At 42.4% G+C, this 20,642-nt stretch overlaps 1 protein-coding gene across 3 annotated transcripts in view; it reads left to right on the top strand.

Moving 5' to 3' along the window:
* Positions 1–20,015, top strand: part of LOC138642551 (serpin B3-like) — a 54,371-nt gene extending 34,356 nt beyond the window's left edge. For all 3 annotated transcript variants that reach the window (XM_069730770.1, XM_069730771.1, XM_069730772.1), the window contains 3 exons: positions 1,462–1,604; positions 14,953–15,108; positions 19,228–20,015. In XM_069730770.1, the coding sequence (XP_069586871.1) occupies positions 1,462–1,604; positions 14,953–15,108; positions 19,228–19,629 (701 nt within the window). In that variant the 3' untranslated portion in view covers positions 19,630–20,015. The remainder of the gene's footprint in view (positions 1–1,461; positions 1,605–14,952; positions 15,109–19,227) is intronic.
* The last annotated feature ends 627 nt before the right edge of the window (positions 20,016–20,642 follow it).

The raw sequence follows: 20,642 nt of genomic DNA, 5'->3' as shown, positions 1-20,642 counted from the left end.
TAAAGAGACTGCAACCTTGTGTCCTCGTTCTTCACTGCGCCTCTCACCATCCACCATCTACACACTGGGAAGCCCTGGGGATATACTTCACCTGTGGGAAGGTATACCATCTAGCTGCCATAACATTACCCTAGCGGACCCCTTAAAGCAGCGTCGGTCACCCTGACTGAATACCACAGGTGGTGTCACGAACACAAACTATACCCCTTTAAAGACCTTTCCCTTTTACACGGACGTCCCAGGGCCACGGACCGGGTCAGCCACCGTGACATGCCCCGTGAACCGCAGGACCCGGTACCGAGTACCCCCACAGCCCCATGGGGGCGCTCCAGAAGCATCTCTGACTCCCTGCTGAGAACAATGGTGTCACACTTTTACTCTACTTAATGGAGTAAAGCTTTGACTTGTGGATGAGAGTGTTTGTTGTGCTTCCGCACCTGGACCACGGCCATGGACTCTGCGAGCACTGTCAGCAGCATGTCCACTTTCCCATCCCTTACCTTGCGCATTTTAAATTATCTATGCAGCTACGTGCGGCATTATTACAGAATAGAGTCTATTTGAATTGTCCGTGAAAGGATTTTTTTCTTGTATGTGGCAGCAACAAAGTCTGTAACGCAATCAAACATGAAAAAATGTCTGTAATATGATAATCCCTATTTTGCCACTGAACCCAAAATTATTTTCAGATATGAGGGCTATTAGGAGAGAATAGAATCTATTTGAATTGTCAGTGAATGGATTATTTCTTATACATGACAGCAACAAACTATGGAGCGCAATTAAACCTGACAAAATGTCTCTAATACAATCATCTCTACTACACCACCTGACCCTCAGTTTTTTTCAGATATGAGCTCTAGTATTAGAAAGCAGAATATACGGTATTTGCATTAGCCCTGAAAAGAGCTCTTACTTTAACTTAGCAATGCCAAGGACTGTTATGCAATCAAGACTGCTCTAAGTGCCCCTAATACACTCTTCCTACTACAGCAGCTAATCCTCCCTAAAATGCCGCTAACTGCAGTATTATACAGTAGAATAGAATCTATTTGTATTAGCACTAAAAAGGGTTGTTGGTTTTGCCCAATCAGGTATATAAATACTGGCAAGCATACTGTCATTCAGCTCTTCCTAAGCTATTTCAGCGTACAATGCTAGGAACATGGCGGCACCGTGCCTTATATAGACACAACGACGCTTTTGCCACTGGCCAATCACATTAACGCCAGTAGCCAATATGGCTATAGCATTACTGTGATTGGCAAGCAATCCTCAGAAGTTTAGTGGCTGAAAATCTGGCGTCAAACATGCAGGGCGGTGAATTGAGCATGGTGAGCGAGTAACCGTATTCTCTATCGAGTAGCAAGTGAGAAGCATGCTCACTCATCACTGACGAAAATCCTTTTTTGAAAATATGCAGATGTGCTACATATAACATCTATTTTTTTTTTATTATAGGCAAAATTGAAGACTTATTCCCTGAAGGCTCACTGGACAAATCAGCCTCATTAGTCTTAGCAAATGCTGTTTATTTTAAGGGTCAGTGGAAGAAAAAGTTTAATGAGGAAAATACAAAAAATGCTCCATTTTATACAACAAAGGTAAACAGACAGCTTTATCTAATCTTACATATAATAATAACATTGTAATGATTTTGGTGGATCAACTGGCTAATTAACTTATATGGGGCACTGCTAATTCTTCCTCAATGATAGATCAAAGGAGAAAGAAGGCTTAAATGGAGTTTGTAAGTAAGGCCAGTGTCACACTTGTGAATGTGATGCGAGAAACTCGCGCAAGTCTCTCGCATCAATAGACGGGACCGGAGTGGCTGCATGTATTTCTATGCAGCTGAACACTCCGATCCGAATTGCCGGCGACAGGTGTTGATGCAAGAGACTCACACGAGTTTCTCGCATCACACTCGCAAGTGTGACCCCGGCCTATGTTTGCATCCCTCCCCCCCAAAAAAATAATAATAAACAAATAAATGAAACAATGAGCCCAATGAGAAATAAACGCACTGATAGCTGATCTATGTCTGACAGCAGACATAGATCAGCCCAAAAGTGAGTCAGTTGATCTACTCATCCGCACAATTTCCTGGCAACACCTGATATCAGAAGTATATCACCTATCGATCAACAGAGAGGGAGGTGCCAAAAATGTTAATGACCTGATGAGGCAGAATTCTGCAGCCCATAGCGATTTCCACCTTAATTGTATACAGCTAAATATGTGTTTTATTTTCAAGATTCAGGCAACAGATTTACAATATATATATATATAATAGTGAGTTGGTATTTAATACATTTGCAAATAGACGAATTAGGAAAGTCACATTTACTGGCAAATTCCCTTTAAGAATATTGGATTTCAACACGCCTAGTGCTTATATTCCCACAAAGAGGAATCTGGCATTATTACCCTCTTCACAATGTACACAGGTGGTCAAAATTGTTGGTACCCCTCGTTTAATAACAGTAAAGCACACAATGGTCAATTGAATCTGACAAAAGTAATAATTAGTGATGAGCTCGGTCATCACTAATTATTATATATATATACTCGGTACTTGAGATTTCCTGAGCACGCTCGGGTGCCCTCAGAGTATTCGTAAGTGCTCGGAGATTTAGTTTTCAGCGTCGCAGCTGAATGATTTACATCTCTTAGCCAGCTTGATCACATGTGGGGATTCCCTAGCAACCAGGCAACCCCCACATGTACTTATGCTGGCTAACAGATGTAAATCATTCAGCTGCGGCGCTGAAAACTAAATCTCCGAGCACTTACAAATACTCGGAGGACACCCGAGCGTGCTCATGAAATCTCGAGTACCAAGTATATTCGCTCATCACTAGTAATCAATATATATAATCGTCTAAGGTCCACTTCCGTCTGTTTGTCTGTTTGTCTGTCTGTCAGCGACAGGCACAGTCTGGCCGTGAATTGGCCCCTCCCTACTCCCCTCCATTCAGTGCCCCGTCTATACTCCCCTCCAGTAAGCACCCACATAGCATATTAGCAGTCCGTTAAACAGACTGCGTTCCACCGCAGCATATCGCGGTGTAACGCAGTCCGTTACAGCATCAATAGATGATAGCCTATCAATAGCTATCAATAGCCTCAATAGTAAAAACATATAATGTTAAAAATAATAATAATAATAATAATAAAAAATCATTATATTCTCACCTTCCAGCGTCCGCGGCAGCCTTTCCCGCTCCTTGCGATGTTCAGATCCAAAGAATGCATTGCGACAACGACCCGTGATGATGTAAAGGTCTCGCGAGACAGCTACATCATCACGGGTTATTACCGCAAGGCATTACAGGGAATGGAGCGTCATGAGGAGCATCACTAAATGCCTGGCCTGGATCCGGGGGCCGCAGGAAGGTGAGTAAACACCCAAGAATGGCTAAGAGGAAATCATTGGACTATTCTGAAATGGCCGTCTATAAGCCCTGACCTAAATCCCATTGAGCATCTTTAGAAAGAGCTGAAACATGCCGTCTGGAAAAGGCAATCTTCAAACACGAGACAACTGGAGCAGTTTGCTCTTGAGGAGTGGGCCAAAATAACTGTTGAGAGGTGCAGAAGTCTCATTGACAGTTACAGGAATCGTTTGATTGCAGGGATTGCCTCAAAAGGTTCTGCAACAAAATATTAAGTTAAGGGTACCATCATTTCTATCGAGGCCAGTTTAATGAGTTTTATTTTTTTTTCATTCTGTGGAAGCATGGTTGAAAAGCAATGTCTGACTTTCATTTGTCCATTTTCATAGATTTTTTATTTATTACTACTTTCATCAAATTCAAGTTATTTATGTGACCATTGTGGGTTTTTCTGTCATTAAACGAGGGGTAGCAACAATTTTGACCACGTGTGTACAAGTTTGACTTTATAGAAAAATATCATTTGTAAAATGCTCAGTACAGAATAGTGCATAAAGAAAATTCATGGCATTGTTCTTAAGTTGTTCAAAAGTGAATAACACCTTTAACCTTCGTACGGCTGACTAGGTACGATTGTAACTATTCCGTTTTTTAAAATTGCAATAACTTTTTTTAGAAAAGCCGTAGAGGGCTGAAATTTCGTGACATCTCTGCAGTTTGGGTCCAGAATATATTGGCCAAATATCACAGTGGAGGTATATATGAAGGTACAATTGTACCTCTGCAGCCTAACGTTGTAAAATTATGCAGCCTGACGAAGGTTAAGCAACATAATTTATACCACTTTTTATTGTTTTAAGGGTAATCTGTCAGAAGGATCAACCCTCCTGAACCATCTATATGGACATGCAAGTGAAAGGAAGCTGAATAAAATTATACGTTGATATCTGCAATCCAATGTCTTATTCCAGAAATATCCATGTTTGACTTACATGTAAATGGCTGTTCCAGGCTATAGACCAGACACTGATCTGCATGAGAATATGCCTCCAAAGATTATTTCAAATGAAAGGAAGGGTTACCAGTGTGAAACATGTTACTAACACAGAACAGTAGAACTGAATTTTGTCTCATAACAAACATGTTGTCAGCTGCAGCCAGGGCTGCCCCTAGGAATTTTGGGGCACCATACTGGCAAAATTTTGGGGGCCCCCTTGAGACACTGCACAGGCTCTACCCCAGGCCCGCTTCCACCCCTCAAACTGTCCACAGTCCCACCGCGCTCTCTTTAAAAAACTCAACTTCTCACCAATCACACATTAACAGTTCCCATCACCAGATCACACATATAGCCAGCAGCTCTTGTTTTGGCCAAAATATTTTTTTAATCTGCCACCACAACAAGGTAGACTCTTTTAGCAGAGCTTTACTCTACTCTAACCTATTAAAAATTTGTTAACATATCCAAAACAATTTAGGTATATTTTTATTTATTTTTCAATTTTTAAAATGACCAATAATATCACATCCAAAGGGACAAATACCACCACACAATGACCAGACACAATATTATCACCACATAGTGACCTATTGTACCACATACAAGGAACAAATACCACCACGCCAAGACTAGACCACATATTACCACCACATGGTGACTGAATGCTGATCATTACTAAAAAAAAAACAATACTATCACCATAAGTGCCACAGGAGATCTATGCTTAGTATGTTGTGTCAGTGTACAGGTAATACAGTGATCACTGGTGACATTGTACACAGGAACTCTGTATATTGTGTATAGTGTCAGTGTACAGGTAACACACTGACTCACCAGTGATGTCTCTAGGTGAATTCCTTCATCTTTGTTTTTTCATCTTCATCCATCACAGACCGCCATCACGTCTTGCAGCCAGAGCTCATCTCTGCAAGAAATAACACAGTTATCTAGAGCTCTGCTTGCAGAACACATTACTTAATTTTTCCCAACTTCTACACTACCACAGGTGAAGAAAAAAAGGCAACAAATAGTGTCGCTCTGCTCAATAACAGGACCGCCACCCCCCCATTTAAACCAGTATCCTCAAACAAATAAAATAAATCCATCACTGCAGTAATAATATCCCTTAATTAGCTCCTATGGTAATAATATCCCCCATCCTGGCCCCGTGTATCTCATTTCTGGCTCCAGCCATATGTATTACCATCCTGCACTCATGAGTATCCATTCTGCCCCCATATGATCTCCCCATCCTGCCCCATCTGTCACATGATCCTGCCCCATCTGTCCCATGATCCTGACCCATCTGTTCCAAGATCCTGACCCATGATCCTGCCCCATCTGTCTTCATCCTGCATCATGACCCTGCACCATCTGTCTCCATCCTGCCCCATTTGTCTCCATCCTGCCCCCATGTCTCCATCCTGCCCCCGTGTCTCTATCCTGCCCCATGTCTCCATCCTGCCCCATGTGATTACATCCTGCCCCCTTGTCTCCATTCTGCACCATCTGTTTACATCCTGCCCCTGTGTCTCCGATCCTGACCCATGTCTCCCATCCTGTCCCTTTGTCTCCCATCCTGCCCCAGGTCTCCATTCTGCCCCAGGTCTCCATTCTGCTCCAGGTCTCCATTCTGCTCCAGGTCTCCATTCTGCTCCAGGTCTCCATTCTGCTCCAGGTCTCCATTCTGCCCATGTCCACATTCTGCCCCATGTGTTTGCATTGTGCCCCCGTATCTCCCTTCCTGCCCCGTGTCTCCTATCCTGCCCCCATGTCATCCAACTTGCCCCCGTGTCCTGTTGGATGCGTGCCCCCAGTCACCACTAGTCTCCCCCTGCCCAGGGGGAGGCTAGTGGTGACTGGGGGCCCATGTCCAACAGGGCCCAGGAGCCCTGGGCCCTGTTGGATGTGGGCCCCCAGTGACCACTCGCCTTCCCTCATCAGCCACACACACGCTACCAGATGCAGCCATGATGAGCCAGCTGAAGCCACTTTTCACTGGAGAGGCTCACCCTGCTCGTCCACCTACTGCCTCACCCTGCTCATCCGGTCCTCCTGCCGCATCAGCCTGTTCCATCAGTCCTCCTGCCACCTCTGGTCCACCCTCTGCCTCCGCCTGCTCATTTGCCGTCCACACGTGGCACATCGCACGCTGCTCTCTGGAATAAGAAAGTGCGAGCAGCGTGTGCGTGTGACGTCAGGACCATAATGCACCCGGGCCGGCCGCATCTTAAAGGTACAATGCCCATTTCCATTCGCCAGATGCATTAACAACACTGTAGATGTCACCATATTGTTGTTATGCATCAGGCGTTCGGCAGCTTGCCTAGAAAAAAAAATGTCTAGGTGGGGGCCAATCATGAGAAGAAGCAAAGAGAGGGGGGTCCGAGCGGACTGGGCTGCCAGAGTGTTCGGGCCCCCTTTATGGATCTTATCAATGGTCCCCATACAGTAGTAAGGGCAGTAATGTCCTGATGGTGGCCCTGGCTGCAGCTCTCACAGCTCTGCTGTGTTGCAACAATATTGAAACATGCCTGTGAGCTAGAAGCTGAAGCTGAGAGGAACTTGCAGATATGTCAGGTATAATCACACACAGCTCTGTAATGAAATCAGGAGAGCAGAGAATGGCCATTACCTATCATACTGGTAGTAATGCCCAATTTTATTTACAATTAGCTCTGGATGTAGATTCTTATGCAGATCAATATTTGCATGGTCTGTATTAGCTCATTTACATATAAGAAAAACGTGGATTTCTCTTGAATTAGGCATCAGATTGCAGATATCAAGGTATCTTTTTATTCAGCTTCCTATGACCTGCGTGCCCATATAGACGGCTTATGAGAATTGATCCTACTGACATATTCCTTTTAATGCTATTGTGGGTTCAAAAGACAAGAGTTAAATTCAGGTCAGTTTTAAATTTTGCTCCTGGCATCACCATTCTAGCTAATTAGGCTTTAGTAGGAAAAAAAGGTTGAGACAATTGCTTAGATCAATCTTAAATCTTGGATATATATTAAAGGGATCCTAATTGATGAATTAATGCTATTAACCTGAAGATATATGGTTAATCTCCATGTTAATATCATTATGAATCTGTCCTGCCACAGTACTGAAGTGCAGCACCAAGGAGAAAATGGACTTTATTTTTTCCAGGAGCCACCAGCTTTAAGTCATATATAGTAGGTATGACAGCGCGGCTACAGTCACTGCTCACTATACTGTGAGTGGCAACTGTAAGCACTCACTGGCACTCTAACAGCCACTACAGAGCCGGATTTCAGGCAAAATTCCAGGAAGTGCTTACAGTCGACGCTCACAATGCCGTGAGTGGTGACTTAATCTCAATGGCACGCGTGTATGACTGAAAGCCTGTGGCTCCCAGGAAAAATAAAGTTAATTTTTTCTCGAGTGCAGCCCTTTCAATATGGTGGCCAGGGATCTTCATAACATTAATAACCTGCAAATAACTCTATATCTGTCGGTTAATAACATTATCTGACCTTACAGGTTTTTCCTGTGGCTCCCAGGAAAAATAAAGTTAATTTTTTCTCGAGTGCAGCCCTTTCAATATGGTGGCCAGGGATCTTCATAACATTAATAACCTGCAAATAACTCTATATCTGTCGGTTAATAACATTATCTGACCTTACAGGTTCCCTTTAAAAAATGGGATTCCTTTATATAAGAAGTGTATTTAATAGCTACAATGCACTGTTATTTTGAGACAGATTTGGAATATTACATATTACATGTTAGGGCATGTAGGTTGGGCTATGGGTTGACCTTCAACTTCCTTCAACCTTAATAACTATGTTACTATGTTACTACATCAATGTTATTTTTATTTTGATATTTAATTTTATTTTTCATTACCCTATCATGATAATAAAACAGTAGATTAAAACAATATCAGATTTATTATCTAACATAGTAACATAGTAACATAGTTAGTAAGGCCGAAAAAAGACATTTGTCCATCCAGTTCAGCCTATATTCCATCATAATAAATACCCAGATCTACGTCCTTCTACAGAACCTAATAATTGTATGATACAATATTGTTCTGCTCCAGGAAGACATCCAGGCCTCTCTTGAACCCCTCGACTGAGTTCGCCATCACCACCTCCTCAGGCAAGCAATTCCAGATTCTCACTGCCCTAACAGTAAAGAATCCTCTTCTATGTTGGTGGAAAAACCTTCTCTCCTCCAGACGCAAAGAATGCCCCCTTGTGCCCGTCACCTTCCTTGGTATAAACAGATCCTCAGCGAGATATTTGTATTGTCCCCTTATATACTTATACATGGTTATTAGATCGCCCCTCAGTCGTCTTTTTTCTAGACTAAATAATCCTAATTTCGCTAATCTATCTGGGTATTGTAGTTCTCCCATCCCCTTTATTAATTTTGTTGCCCTCCTTTGTACTCTCTCTAGTTCCATTATATCCTTCCTGAGCACCGGTGCCCAAAACTGGACACAGTACTCCATGTGCGGTCTAACTAGGGATTTGTACAGAGGCAGTATAATGCTCTCATCATGTGTATCCAGACCTCTTTTAATGCACCCCATGATCCTGTTTGCCTTGGCAGCTGCTGCCTGGCACTGGCTGCTCCAGGTAAGTTTATCATTAACTAGGATCCCCAAGTCCTTCTCCCTGTCAGATTTACCCAGTGGTTTCCCGTTCAGTGTGTAATGGTGATATTGATTCCCTCTTCCCATGTGTATAACCTTACATTTATCATTGTTAAACCTCATCTGCCACCTTTCAGCCCAAGTTTCCAACTTATCCAGATCCATCTGTAGCAGAATACTATCTTCTCTTGTATTAACTGCTTTACATAGTTTTGTATCATCTGCAAATATCGATATTTTACTGTGTAAACCTTCTACCAGATCATTAATGAATATGTTGAAGAGAACAGGTCCCAATACTGACCCCTGCGGTACCCCACTGGTCACAGCGACCCAGTTAGAGACTATACCATTTATAACCACCCTCTGCTTTCTATCACTAAGCCAGTTACTAACCCATTTACACACATTTTCCCCCAGACCAAGCATTCTCATTTTGTGTACCAACCTCTTGTGCGGCACGGTATCAAACGCTTTGGAAAAATCGAGATATACCACGTCCAATGACTCACCGTGGTCCAGCCTATAGCTTACCTCTTCATAAAAACTGATTAGATTGGTTTGACAGGAGCGATTTCTCATAAACCCATGCTGATATGGAGTTAAACAGTTATTCTCATTGAGATAATCCAGAATAACATCCCTCAGAAACCCTTCAAATATTTTACCAACAATAGAGGTTAGACTTACTGGCCTATAATTTCCAGGTTCACTTTTAGAGCCCTTTTTGAATATTGGCACCACATTTGCTATGCGCCAATCCTGCGGAACAGACCCTGTCTCTATAGAGTCCCTAAAAATAAGAAATAATGGTTTATCTATTACATTACTTAGTTCTCTTAGTACTCGTGGGTGTATGCCATCCGGACCCGGAGATTTATCTATTTTAATCTTATTTAGCCGGTTTCGCACCTCTTCTTGGGTTAGATTGGTGACCCTTAATATAGGGTTTTCATTGTTTCTTGGGATTTCACCTAGCATTTCATTTTCCACCGTGAATACCGTGGAGAAGAAGGTGTTTAATATGTTAGCTTTTTCCTCGTCATCTACAACCATTCTTTCCTCACTATTTTTTAAGGGGCCTACATTTTCAGTTTTTATTCTTTTACTATTGATATAGTTGAAGAACAGTTTGGGATTAGTTTTACTCTCCTTAGCAATGTGCTTCTCTGTTTCCTTTTTGGCAGCTTTAATTAGTTTTTTAGATAAAGTATTTTTCTCCCTATAGTTTTTTAGAGCTTCAATGGTGCCATCCTGCTTTAGTAGTGCAAATGCTTTCTTTTTACTGTTAATTGCCTGTCTTACTTCTTTGTTTAGCCACATTGGGTTTTTCCTATTTCTAGTCCTTTTATTCCCACAAGGTATAAACCGCTTACACTGCCTATTTAGGATGTTCTTAAACATTTTCCATTTATTATCTGTATTCTCATTTCTGAGGATATTGTCCCAGTCTACCAGATTAAGGGCATCTCTAAGCTGTTCAAACTTTGCCTTCCTAAAGTTCAATGTTTTTGTGACTCCCTGACAAGTCCCCCTAGTGAAAGACAGGTGAAACTGCACAATATTGTGGTCGCTATTTCCTAAATGCCCAACCACCTGCAGATTTGTTATTCTGTCAGGTCTATTAGATAGTATTAGGTCTAAAAGTGCTGCTCCTCTGGTTGGATTCTGCACCAATTGTGAAAGATAATTTTTCTTGGTTATTAGCAGAAACCTGTTGCCTTTATGGGTTTCACAGGTTTCTGTTTCCCAGTTAATATCCGGGTAGTTAAAGTCCCCCATAACCAGGACCTCATTATGGGTTGCAGCTTCATCTATCTGCTTTAGAAGTAGAGCAGCAAGCAAGCTAGATAGTGATCTAGCAAGCTTTTTTTCATGGCATTTAATCCATCACTCCTGTGTTGTTGTTTTTTTTTTTCTCTTTTTGGTTTCTGCTTTGAAGTATTTAAAGCTATTTTTTTCCCCACTGTTTCATTGCCTTGTTCAGCATTGGTTGCTTACCCTGCATAGTAATGCCTGCTCTGGCCTTATGCTAATTGGTTAATTGCTGATTGTGGCCATTTGGTGCTTGATGCTAGCAGTCATTTCTTTTCATATATATTTATTCTGGCTGGGATAGTACGCGCGTGGGTCACGCGCAACAGATATTAAGTGCAACAGTATAAAGTGCTTGACAGTTAGACAATGGCAGTTGGGCAGGAGACAGGTAAGGTGCATAAGTTTTTCATAGCCAGCAATGAAAAGAAAAAATAATCTCCCTGCAACAGTGACCCCATTCCTTCACCTCTCCTGCAGTCTCTTTCACCAGTGGTCACCACTCACTTGACTAAAATATTTAACCTCTATCTTTCTTCAGGTATCTTCCTCTCCTCATTTAAACACGTAATCATAACCCCTTTTCTTAAAAAGCCATCCCTGGACCAGAACTGCACTGCTAACTACAGACCTGTCTCTAACCTTTCCTTCATCTCTAAACTCCTGGAACACTTGGTCCACTCTCGTCTAATCCGCTATCCCTCGGATAACTTTCTTCTTGACCCCTTACAATCTGGTTTTCGCTCTTTACACTCCACTGAAACTGCCCTCACTAAAGTCTCTAATGATCTAATAACAGCTAAATCCAAAGGTCATTGCTCGCTGCTGATTCTCCTGGATCTCTCTGCTGCATTTGACACTGTGGATCACCAGCTCCTCCTCACTATGCTCCGCTCTTTAGGCCTCAAGGACACAGCCCTCTCCTGGTTCTCCTCCTACCTCTCTGACCGCTCCTTCACTGTCGCTTTTGCTGGCTCCTCTTCCTCTTTTCGTCCCCTTACTATCGGAGTTCCGCAAGGCTCAGTCCTAGGCCCCCCAAATCAGCAGATTTGGGTTCCAGTATCATCTCTATGCTGACGACACCCAATTATACATTTCTTCCTCTGACATCACCCCTACCCTAATTCAAAATACCAAGAATTGTCTGTCTGCTGTCTCTAACATCATGTCCTCCCTATCTGAAACTAAATTTCTCCAAAATGGAACTCCTTGTATTTCTCCCTTCAAGTAATCTCACTCTACCCAAGATCGAAATTACCCTGGAGGGTTCAACCATAACTCCCAAGCAGCATGCCCGCTGTCTTGGGGTCATATTCGACACCAAACTTTCCTTTACTATCTATATCCGATCACTCACTTGCTCTTGTCACCTGCATTTTAAAAATATCTCCAGAATCCGACCTTTTCTCACCTTTGAAACTGCTAAGACTCTTACTGTCGCTCTTATTCATTCTCGTCTGGACTACTGCAACTCTCTTCTGATCGGTCTCCCTCTTACCAAACTTTCTCCTCTACAATCCATCTTGAATGCGGCAGCCAGGGTCATATTTCTGTCCAGCTGCTTCACCGATGCCTCCATCTTGTGCCAGTCATTACACTGGCTACCCATTCGCTACGGGGTCCAGTATAAACTCATCTTTCACCCACAAAGCTCTCCACAGTTCTGCACTGCCTTATATTGTAATAGAGTGCAGGGTTGCGTATGTCACCATGGAACAGACAGACCAACTGTTGAGGGGAATTTATTAACAGGAGTAAGATTCTCCTCGCAGGGAGTAAACAGGGGGTTAATAGAGGTAAATCAAACAGTAAACAGTTAAGCGAGAACAAAAGGGTTAACAAGTGTTCTTGTGACTTATCAGTCCAGGGAGGTCCTGACTGGAGGGTCCTAATTCCAGCATGGGTACAGTCACCAGCAGAGTCCGCTTTCATGTACTCACAAGATGCAGTCTTTAGCTTTCACAGCACAGCCAGGAATCAGGGGCTCCGCACTGTTAAGTCTCTCACTAAGAATCACAGTCTCTGTACTGATACTGCGGAGACCAGGGAATAGAAGTCTGTTATGATCCGGTGACCTTGGAGCAGCATGAGAACTTTCACTGGAGAAGGTGGTCACTATACTGACCGCAATCCTGAACTTAACACCACAACTAGAAGTAGCCGTGGAATGTACCTAACATCCTAGACACCTCGTCACAGCCGGAGGACTAAATACCCCTAAAGATGGAAATAGGAATACTATCTTGCCTCAGAGCAGATCCCCAAAGGATAGACAGCCCCCCCACAAATATTGGCGGTGAGTCGGAGAGGAAAAAAACATACACAGGCAGAAAAACAGGATTTAGCACAGGAGGCCACTCTAGCTAAATAGGACAGGATAGGACAGAGTTCTGTGCGGTCAGTATTAAAACCCTTCAAAAATATCCACAGCAGAATATACAAAAACTTCCTACATCTAACTGAAGATGTAGGAGCGTATATCTGCAACTCCAGCGAATCCTACAATCAGAGCAGGAATACAAACAAAAACAAGCACACAGCAGTGTGCCACAGACACAAAAAACCAAACACTTATCTTTGCTGAATTTGGCAGCTAGCAGGAGAAGCTAGAAAGTGATCCAACACTTCACAAGGAACATTGACAACTGGGAATGGCTAATGAATCCTGCACACCTAAATATCCCAGTCAGAATTGTAATCAGCAGATACACCTGGCCAGGACTGCGACTCAGAGACAACTGCATTCCCACCTACAACCACTGGAGTGAACCCAAGAGCAGAATTCACAGCAGAAGTATCTTTTCTGTTTCCTGGAAACTCTGGGGTTAAGACTTTTCTGTTGAATGTGAAACTGAAATCAGGAAGTAGCACAGTCTCGTCTGTCACTGCTGCAGGAGTCTCTGTGAGCCTGGCAGCTTCTCTGTAGTAACGATGTCTCACACACACTGGGCAGTTACTTATCACACTCAGGGATCTTTGCTTGTCACTGCGGTCACCAGGGCTGCGGTCACCAGGGCTGCACTCGAGTCACTGTCTCTGCACTGTCAGGGGAAGAGTCTTCTCAGATTATGGAGGCTTCCAAGTCCCCACTCTCACTCCAGCCTTAGTGCCCTCACGGGGAGCACTCTGTCATGGGGAGCGCGACGCTGCAGCCTGCCCTCTCTCTGTGCAGCTGTCCCCTCTCTTTGGCGCGCTCTGCTCTCCCGCACTTTTCTGACCACACCCCCGTCTCTTCCTCCCTGCCCCAGGCGTCACATGGTCCCTAGTGTCCAGAGCAGAAAGTCTTCCCCCCGACAACCCAGCTGTCTGACTAAGTGGTTCCAGGTAAGGAGCAGGGGCAGCAACCTCCTTACAATATCTCCTCTCTCATCTCTGTCTATCACCCTACACATGCCCTCCGTTCTACAAATTACCTAAGACTAACATCCCTCGTAATCCGAACTTCGCACCTCTGTCTCCAAGACTTCTCTCATGCTGCACCAGCTCTGGAATGCACTTCCCCAGACGATCAGACTGATACCTAGCCCCGACCTATTCAAGCGCGCTTTGAAAACCTATCTTTTCAAACAAGTCTACCACATTAACTACTCAGTAAACTAACTTTGCCCTGTTCCCTCTTTCCCTCCCTCCCAATATTACTCTGAATTTGGACCCTACTATTCATCTGTCTCCACACCCTCCATGCACACGATAACTGCACTTGATACTTGACTATTGCACTTAAATGATGATTGGATCCTGCAGCTTTATATGAAAATCCCTATTTATTAAAATTGCCAGACCTGAAATAACAAGCACTTTTCACCTATTGTGTCCCCCCATTTCCTTGTAGATTGTAAGCTTGCGAGCAGGGACCTCACTCCTAATGTCACTGTTTAAATTGTCTTAACTTGTATTGAATTTATTGTCTGTACATGTCCCCATTTAATTGTAAAGTGCTGCGGAATATGTTGGCGCTATATAAATAAAAATTAATATTATTAATTATTATTGTAAAAGGTTATGATATTATTGATTTTCTTTAATCCTTTCATATTCATACCATCTGAAGTTTCATTAAAAGAAAGCTTCATTTGGTAACAAATGTCTCCTGTTATTTTTAGGAGTCAGAAATATCAGTTCCAATGATGAGCCAAACTGAAAGATTTAATTTAGGTGCAATCGAGGAGATTGATGCGCAAGTTATTGAAATACCCTATGGGTCTGGAGAGCAATCTATGTTCATACTTCTCCCAAATGAAGTTGGTGGCCTACAAATGGTGAGATGGCTTATTATTGAAAATAATCTATTTCATGTCCCTATTTCAGGGAGGAGATATGTGTTATTACCTACTATTTTATAAAATGTGAAAAAAATATATTAAATATTTATATTTCGAACTACTTTTCCTTTAAAAAAATTTTAAAGTGCATGTTTACACATGAATATCAAAATATATCATGACATACATATGAATATTATAAAATATATATACTGCAAATCATTATGCTTTAATGTAAATGGTCAATAAACTTGATGTCACGTCCTCTTTTTATATTAAACTTCCACCAGTGTCTTGTTAGTGATGCAATGTGCATCATTTACATAGTCCTCTGAAGAAAAGCTTCCCACTATTTATGTATATAATTGTCTAAGGGTCACTTCCGTCTGTCTGTCTGTCTGTCCTTCTGTCACAGTTATTCATTCGCTGATTGGTCTCGCCAGCTGCCTGTCATGGCTGCCGCGACCAATCAGCGACGGGCACAGTCTGGAAGAAAATGGCCGCTCCTTACTCCCCGCAGTCAGTGCCTGTCGCCTGCATACTCCCCTCCGGTCACCACACTAACACAGGGTTAATGCTGGCGGTAACAGACCGCGTTATGCCGCAGGTAACGCACTCCGTTACTACCGCTATTAACCCTGTGTGTCCCCAGCCTTTTACTATTGATGCTGCCTATGTGGCAGCAATAGTAAAAAAGTAATGTTAAAAATAATTTTAAAAAAAACAAAAAACCTGCTATACTCACCCTCCGTTGTATGCTGAGCTGCTCCCGCCGGCCGCCATCTTCCGCTGCAGTTTCCGGTGGCAAAGGTGGTATGGCAGAAGGACCTGCCATGACGTCATGGTCATGTGACCGCGACGTCATCACAGGCCCTGCGCAACAAGGACCTGCCATGACGTCACGGCCATGTGACCGCGACATCATCACAGGTCCTGCGCTGTGATACCAAGCCTAGGACCGCAAGCTGCCGTGCACTACAACGGGCCTTCGAAAAGGTGAGTATATGTTTTTTTGGTTTTTTTTTCACCTGTGACAAACCTGGCTGGGCAATATACTACGTAGCTGGGCAATATACTACGTGACTGGCCAATATACTACGTGGCTCTGTGCTGTATACTACTTCGCTGTGCAATATACTACGTGGCTCTGTGCTGTATACTACTTCGCTGTGCAATATACTATGTGGCTCTGTTCTGTATACTATGTCACTCGGCAATATACTAAGTCACTGGGCAATATACTACGTTACTGGCCAATATACTACGTGGCTCTGTGCTGCATACTACGTCGCTGTGCAATATACTATGTCACTGGGCAATATACTACGTAACTGGGCAATATACTACGTAACTGGGCAATATACTACGTAACTGGGCAATATACTACGTGGCTGGGCAATATACTACGCAACTGGGCAATATACTACGCTGCTGCGCAATATACTATGTGACTGGGCAATATGCTACGTAACTGGCCAATATACTACGTGGCTGCGCAATATACTACGTCACTAGGCAATATACTACGTAACTGGGCAATATACTACGTGGCTGGGCAATATGCTACGTGACTGGGCAATATACTACGTGACTGGGCAATATACTACGTAACTGGGCAATATACTACGTGGCTGGGCAATATACTACGTGGCTAGGCAATATACTACGTCACTGGGCAATATACTACGTCACTGGGCAATATACTACGTCACTGGGCAATATACTACGTGTCTGGGCAATATACTACATGGCTGGACAATATACTACGTGACTGGGCAATATACTACGTGGCTGGGCAATATACTACGTGGCTGGGCAATATACTATGTGGCTGGGCAATATACTACGTGGTTGGGCAATATACTATGTGGCTGTGCAATATACTACTTCACTGGACAATATACTACGTGGCTGGGCAATATACTACGTGGCTGGGTAATATACTACGTGGGCTGCGCAATATACTACGTGACTGGACAATATACTATGTGGCTGACCAATATACTACGTCACTGGGCAATATACTACGTGGCTGGGCAATATACTACGTGGCTGGGCAATATACTATGTGGCTCGGCAATATACTAAGTGGCTGGGCAATATACTACGTGGACATGCATATTCTAGAATAACCGATGCGTTAGAATCGGGCCACCATCTAGTTTATCTATAAAAACACTTCTTATCCTTAGGCAATTGCATCACATCCCTTCTTTTTCAGTCATAGTGGTGGTGCTCTCTATTCTTCCATTCATGGTCCTCTTAAAATTATTCATGCCTATCGCAGCCTGATTGCCTGGACTGCCCTGATGTCATGCCAATTGCCCAATAAATCTCACACTTACGCACAAGAACAGGGTGCCGCCCATAGAGTGCCCGCTTACAATGGATACATCACCTAACCACTTACTCAACATGGCTCTGGAGCATGCACAGATATGAAATAAAGCTGGAGACATACACCCAGATTCAGTTGGAAAGACCGGGATATACTGGGCAATTGCTGTGATATTGAGACAGTCCAAGGAATCAATCAGGCTGCGATTGGCATGAATAATTTGAAGAGGACCATGAGTTGAAGGATAGAAAGCGCCATTCCTAGGACAGAAAAAGAAGGTATCACCTAAGGATAAAAAGTGTTTCTTTTACAGAAATAGTGGGTAGTTTTGCATGAGAAGACCATGGTAGTGATATATATTGCATGACTAACAAGACATCGGGGCCAGTTTAATATCGAAAAAGGACATGACAGGTTCCCTTTAAGAAACTACTTGGAAAATGTTATGCTATTTGGCAAGCAGAAAACACTTTATAGTATTCAAAACACCTAAGAAGCACTACAGTCGGCAAAGAATACTAAAATACTTAGTCCCGAAGTCGACAGAACAAAGTCTACAAAACTGTGAAAATGTCTCTCTTAAAAAATATAAACATAAATAAGATTTGTCACAGGCAATGGAAGTATCCTGCGCTGCTGGATAAATGAAAAGCCATGATAGGATATGGAATGTTCGTTTAGGTCAATGCGTTTCTTAAGTACTCTGACTCCTTCTTCAGAACAACCAATTTTATGGTTGTCCTGAACAACAAGTCGGCGTGATTCTGAAACGCGTTGACATTCCATATCCTATTGTAGCTAGACATTTATCCAGCAGGGCAGGATACTTCCATTGCCCTAGACAAATCTCACACACAACTCCCTGGAAGCTGCAGCAACTGGAATCTATCCATTTTTAATGGTTGTGTCTTACACAACACAACTATCTATAAATAGTCCTTTACTACTTGAATAAGACTGTAATGGGCTTTTGGATTTTTTTTTTCTTACCGTAAATATATATAAGTTATATATCTGGGCCATAGAATCAAAAGTTTTGAGACTGACAAAAATTTTGGTTTTCACTAATTTTGCTTCATTCTTCAAATATTCTTCCAGGCCTCTACAATCCAATCCCTATGCTTCCTAAAAACTGCATGAGGTATAGATATTGGACTGCAGATGACTGAACTAAAGTTATTTTTTTCTGATGAAGCCCCTTTAGATTGTTTGGGACATCTGGAAGAATGATTGGAGAAGAAAATGTGACCACTACCATGAGTCCTGTGTCATACCAACAGTAAAGCAACCTGAGAAAATTCATATATGGGGTTATTTTCATTCTATAGCTCTGTTATAATTTGCCTAATAACACTGCCATGAATAAAGAATGGTATCTGAACAGCCTCCAAAAGCAACTTCTCCTAATGATCCAGTAGCAATTTGGTGTTGAACAATGTTTCTCCAGCATGATGGAGCACCATGTCACAAAGCAAAAGTGATCACGACACGGTTTGGTGAACAAAACATTGAAATTTTGAGTCCATAGTGATGACATTTTCTAGATCTCAGTCACATTGAGAACCTGTGGTCAATCCTCAAAAAAAGGAGGGAAAGCAAAAACTGATTAGACAAGAATGGGTTGTCGTCGGTTAGGATTTGACCCAGATTTCATTGTTTCCATAGAGAAGGTCAGATAAGACTGAGCTTCCTCTACCTACCATGTGCTCTCACACTTTTAGTTAAATTCTCTCCATTAATACTATTTTAACCCATTTACTTTGGTATTTTTGCCTTAGATTGAAGACCAAATCACAGCTGAATCTTTAATGAAGTGGACAGACGACAAAAATTTGCACCTAACAAGAGTAGACATACAACTACCACGACTCACGATAGAGCTAGGCTATGATTTAGTTCCATATTTAAAAAATATGGGAATGGTGGATGTCTTCAGTCAACAGAAGGCAAATCTATCTGGCATATCTGACATAGGCTTATATGTGTCCCAAGTGTGTCATAAATGCTTTATTGAAGTTAATGAAGAAGGCACAAAGGCTGCTGCTGGAACTGGTGCTGTCATTGTCCCAAAGTCTCTACTTCCACCTAGTACATTTAAAGCTGATCATCCATTTTTGTTCTTTATCAAAGATAATTCTACAGGCACAATTCTTTTTCACGTTAAGGTGCACTCTCCATAAAGATATGTATTTAAAATTATGGAATTAGGAAAACCTGTCTTTCTTCCATAAAGCAGCATTACATCTGTGGCCCTAAGTTATGTCTGGTAGTGTAGCTCTGCCCTATTGATGTAAATGGGACAGGGTTTTGACACCACATACTTCGGTGAAGTGTTGTGCTGTGTTTTGGAAAAAAGCTAACTTTAAAAAAAAAAAAATTCTGTATTTGATCTATAATCTACCTTTTGACTTGTGCATAATGTACGTTATGTTTTAGTTTTACTGTCATTTTATCTGAATGGTTACTATTCTCTATTCAAATATATATTACTAATTGTGGAAATGCACATTGGTGCACACAGTTCTTTCAATAAAGGTAAAAAAGTGTATTTTGCATCCAACTGCAATGATCGTGTTTCCTTAATCTATTACATAAACCTCATACAACACATTTACTCACAATATGGATGTGATCGAGATAAAATGAAGATCTATATATGACTAACCAAATGACATACAAACACCTTCTATGCCTGCATAAATTCAGCTGCTCCATAATTTGAATCCGTAGGTGTAAAACCGAATGTGAAAACCGCACAAAATCCGCTGTAAATCCACAAGTAATCCGCAGTTAATCCACAGGTAAAACGCAGGGCGGATTTTTCAGATTCTGCGAGGAAAAATACGCACACGAATCTGCAACGTGTGCACATACCCTTAAGAATCTCAAAGATACTGCTGCAGCTTCTAGTAAGTGGACTGCCTTTACTCAGCATCATACCTTATGAATAACCAGGCCAAGCAGCAAATAAGACACAACATGTTGGGTGAATGAATGGCCACAGCTTTATTATCAAAATTGCTTAAGCAGCCTTCTTCCTCCATTAAGCCCCGCCCACTGCCGTGCCTCTTCCTTCAGCTCCGCCTATGTCTGCATGCATCCTGCATACCCTATCTTTAACATTGGGTATGCAGGCCATGCTGATGTATACGGATGCCTCCGCATGTGTTGTTTTGATGCTGCGCTGACTGCA

The sequence above is a fragment of the Ranitomeya imitator genome, chromosome 6, assembly GCF_032444005.1.
Source record: "Ranitomeya imitator isolate aRanImi1 chromosome 6, aRanImi1.pri, whole genome shotgun sequence".
NCBI classification, from domain to species: domain Eukaryota; kingdom Metazoa; phylum Chordata; class Amphibia; order Anura; family Dendrobatidae; genus Ranitomeya; species Ranitomeya imitator.
Note: the sequence above shows the minus strand (reverse complement) of the source record. Positions and strands in the feature narration are given on the sequence as shown.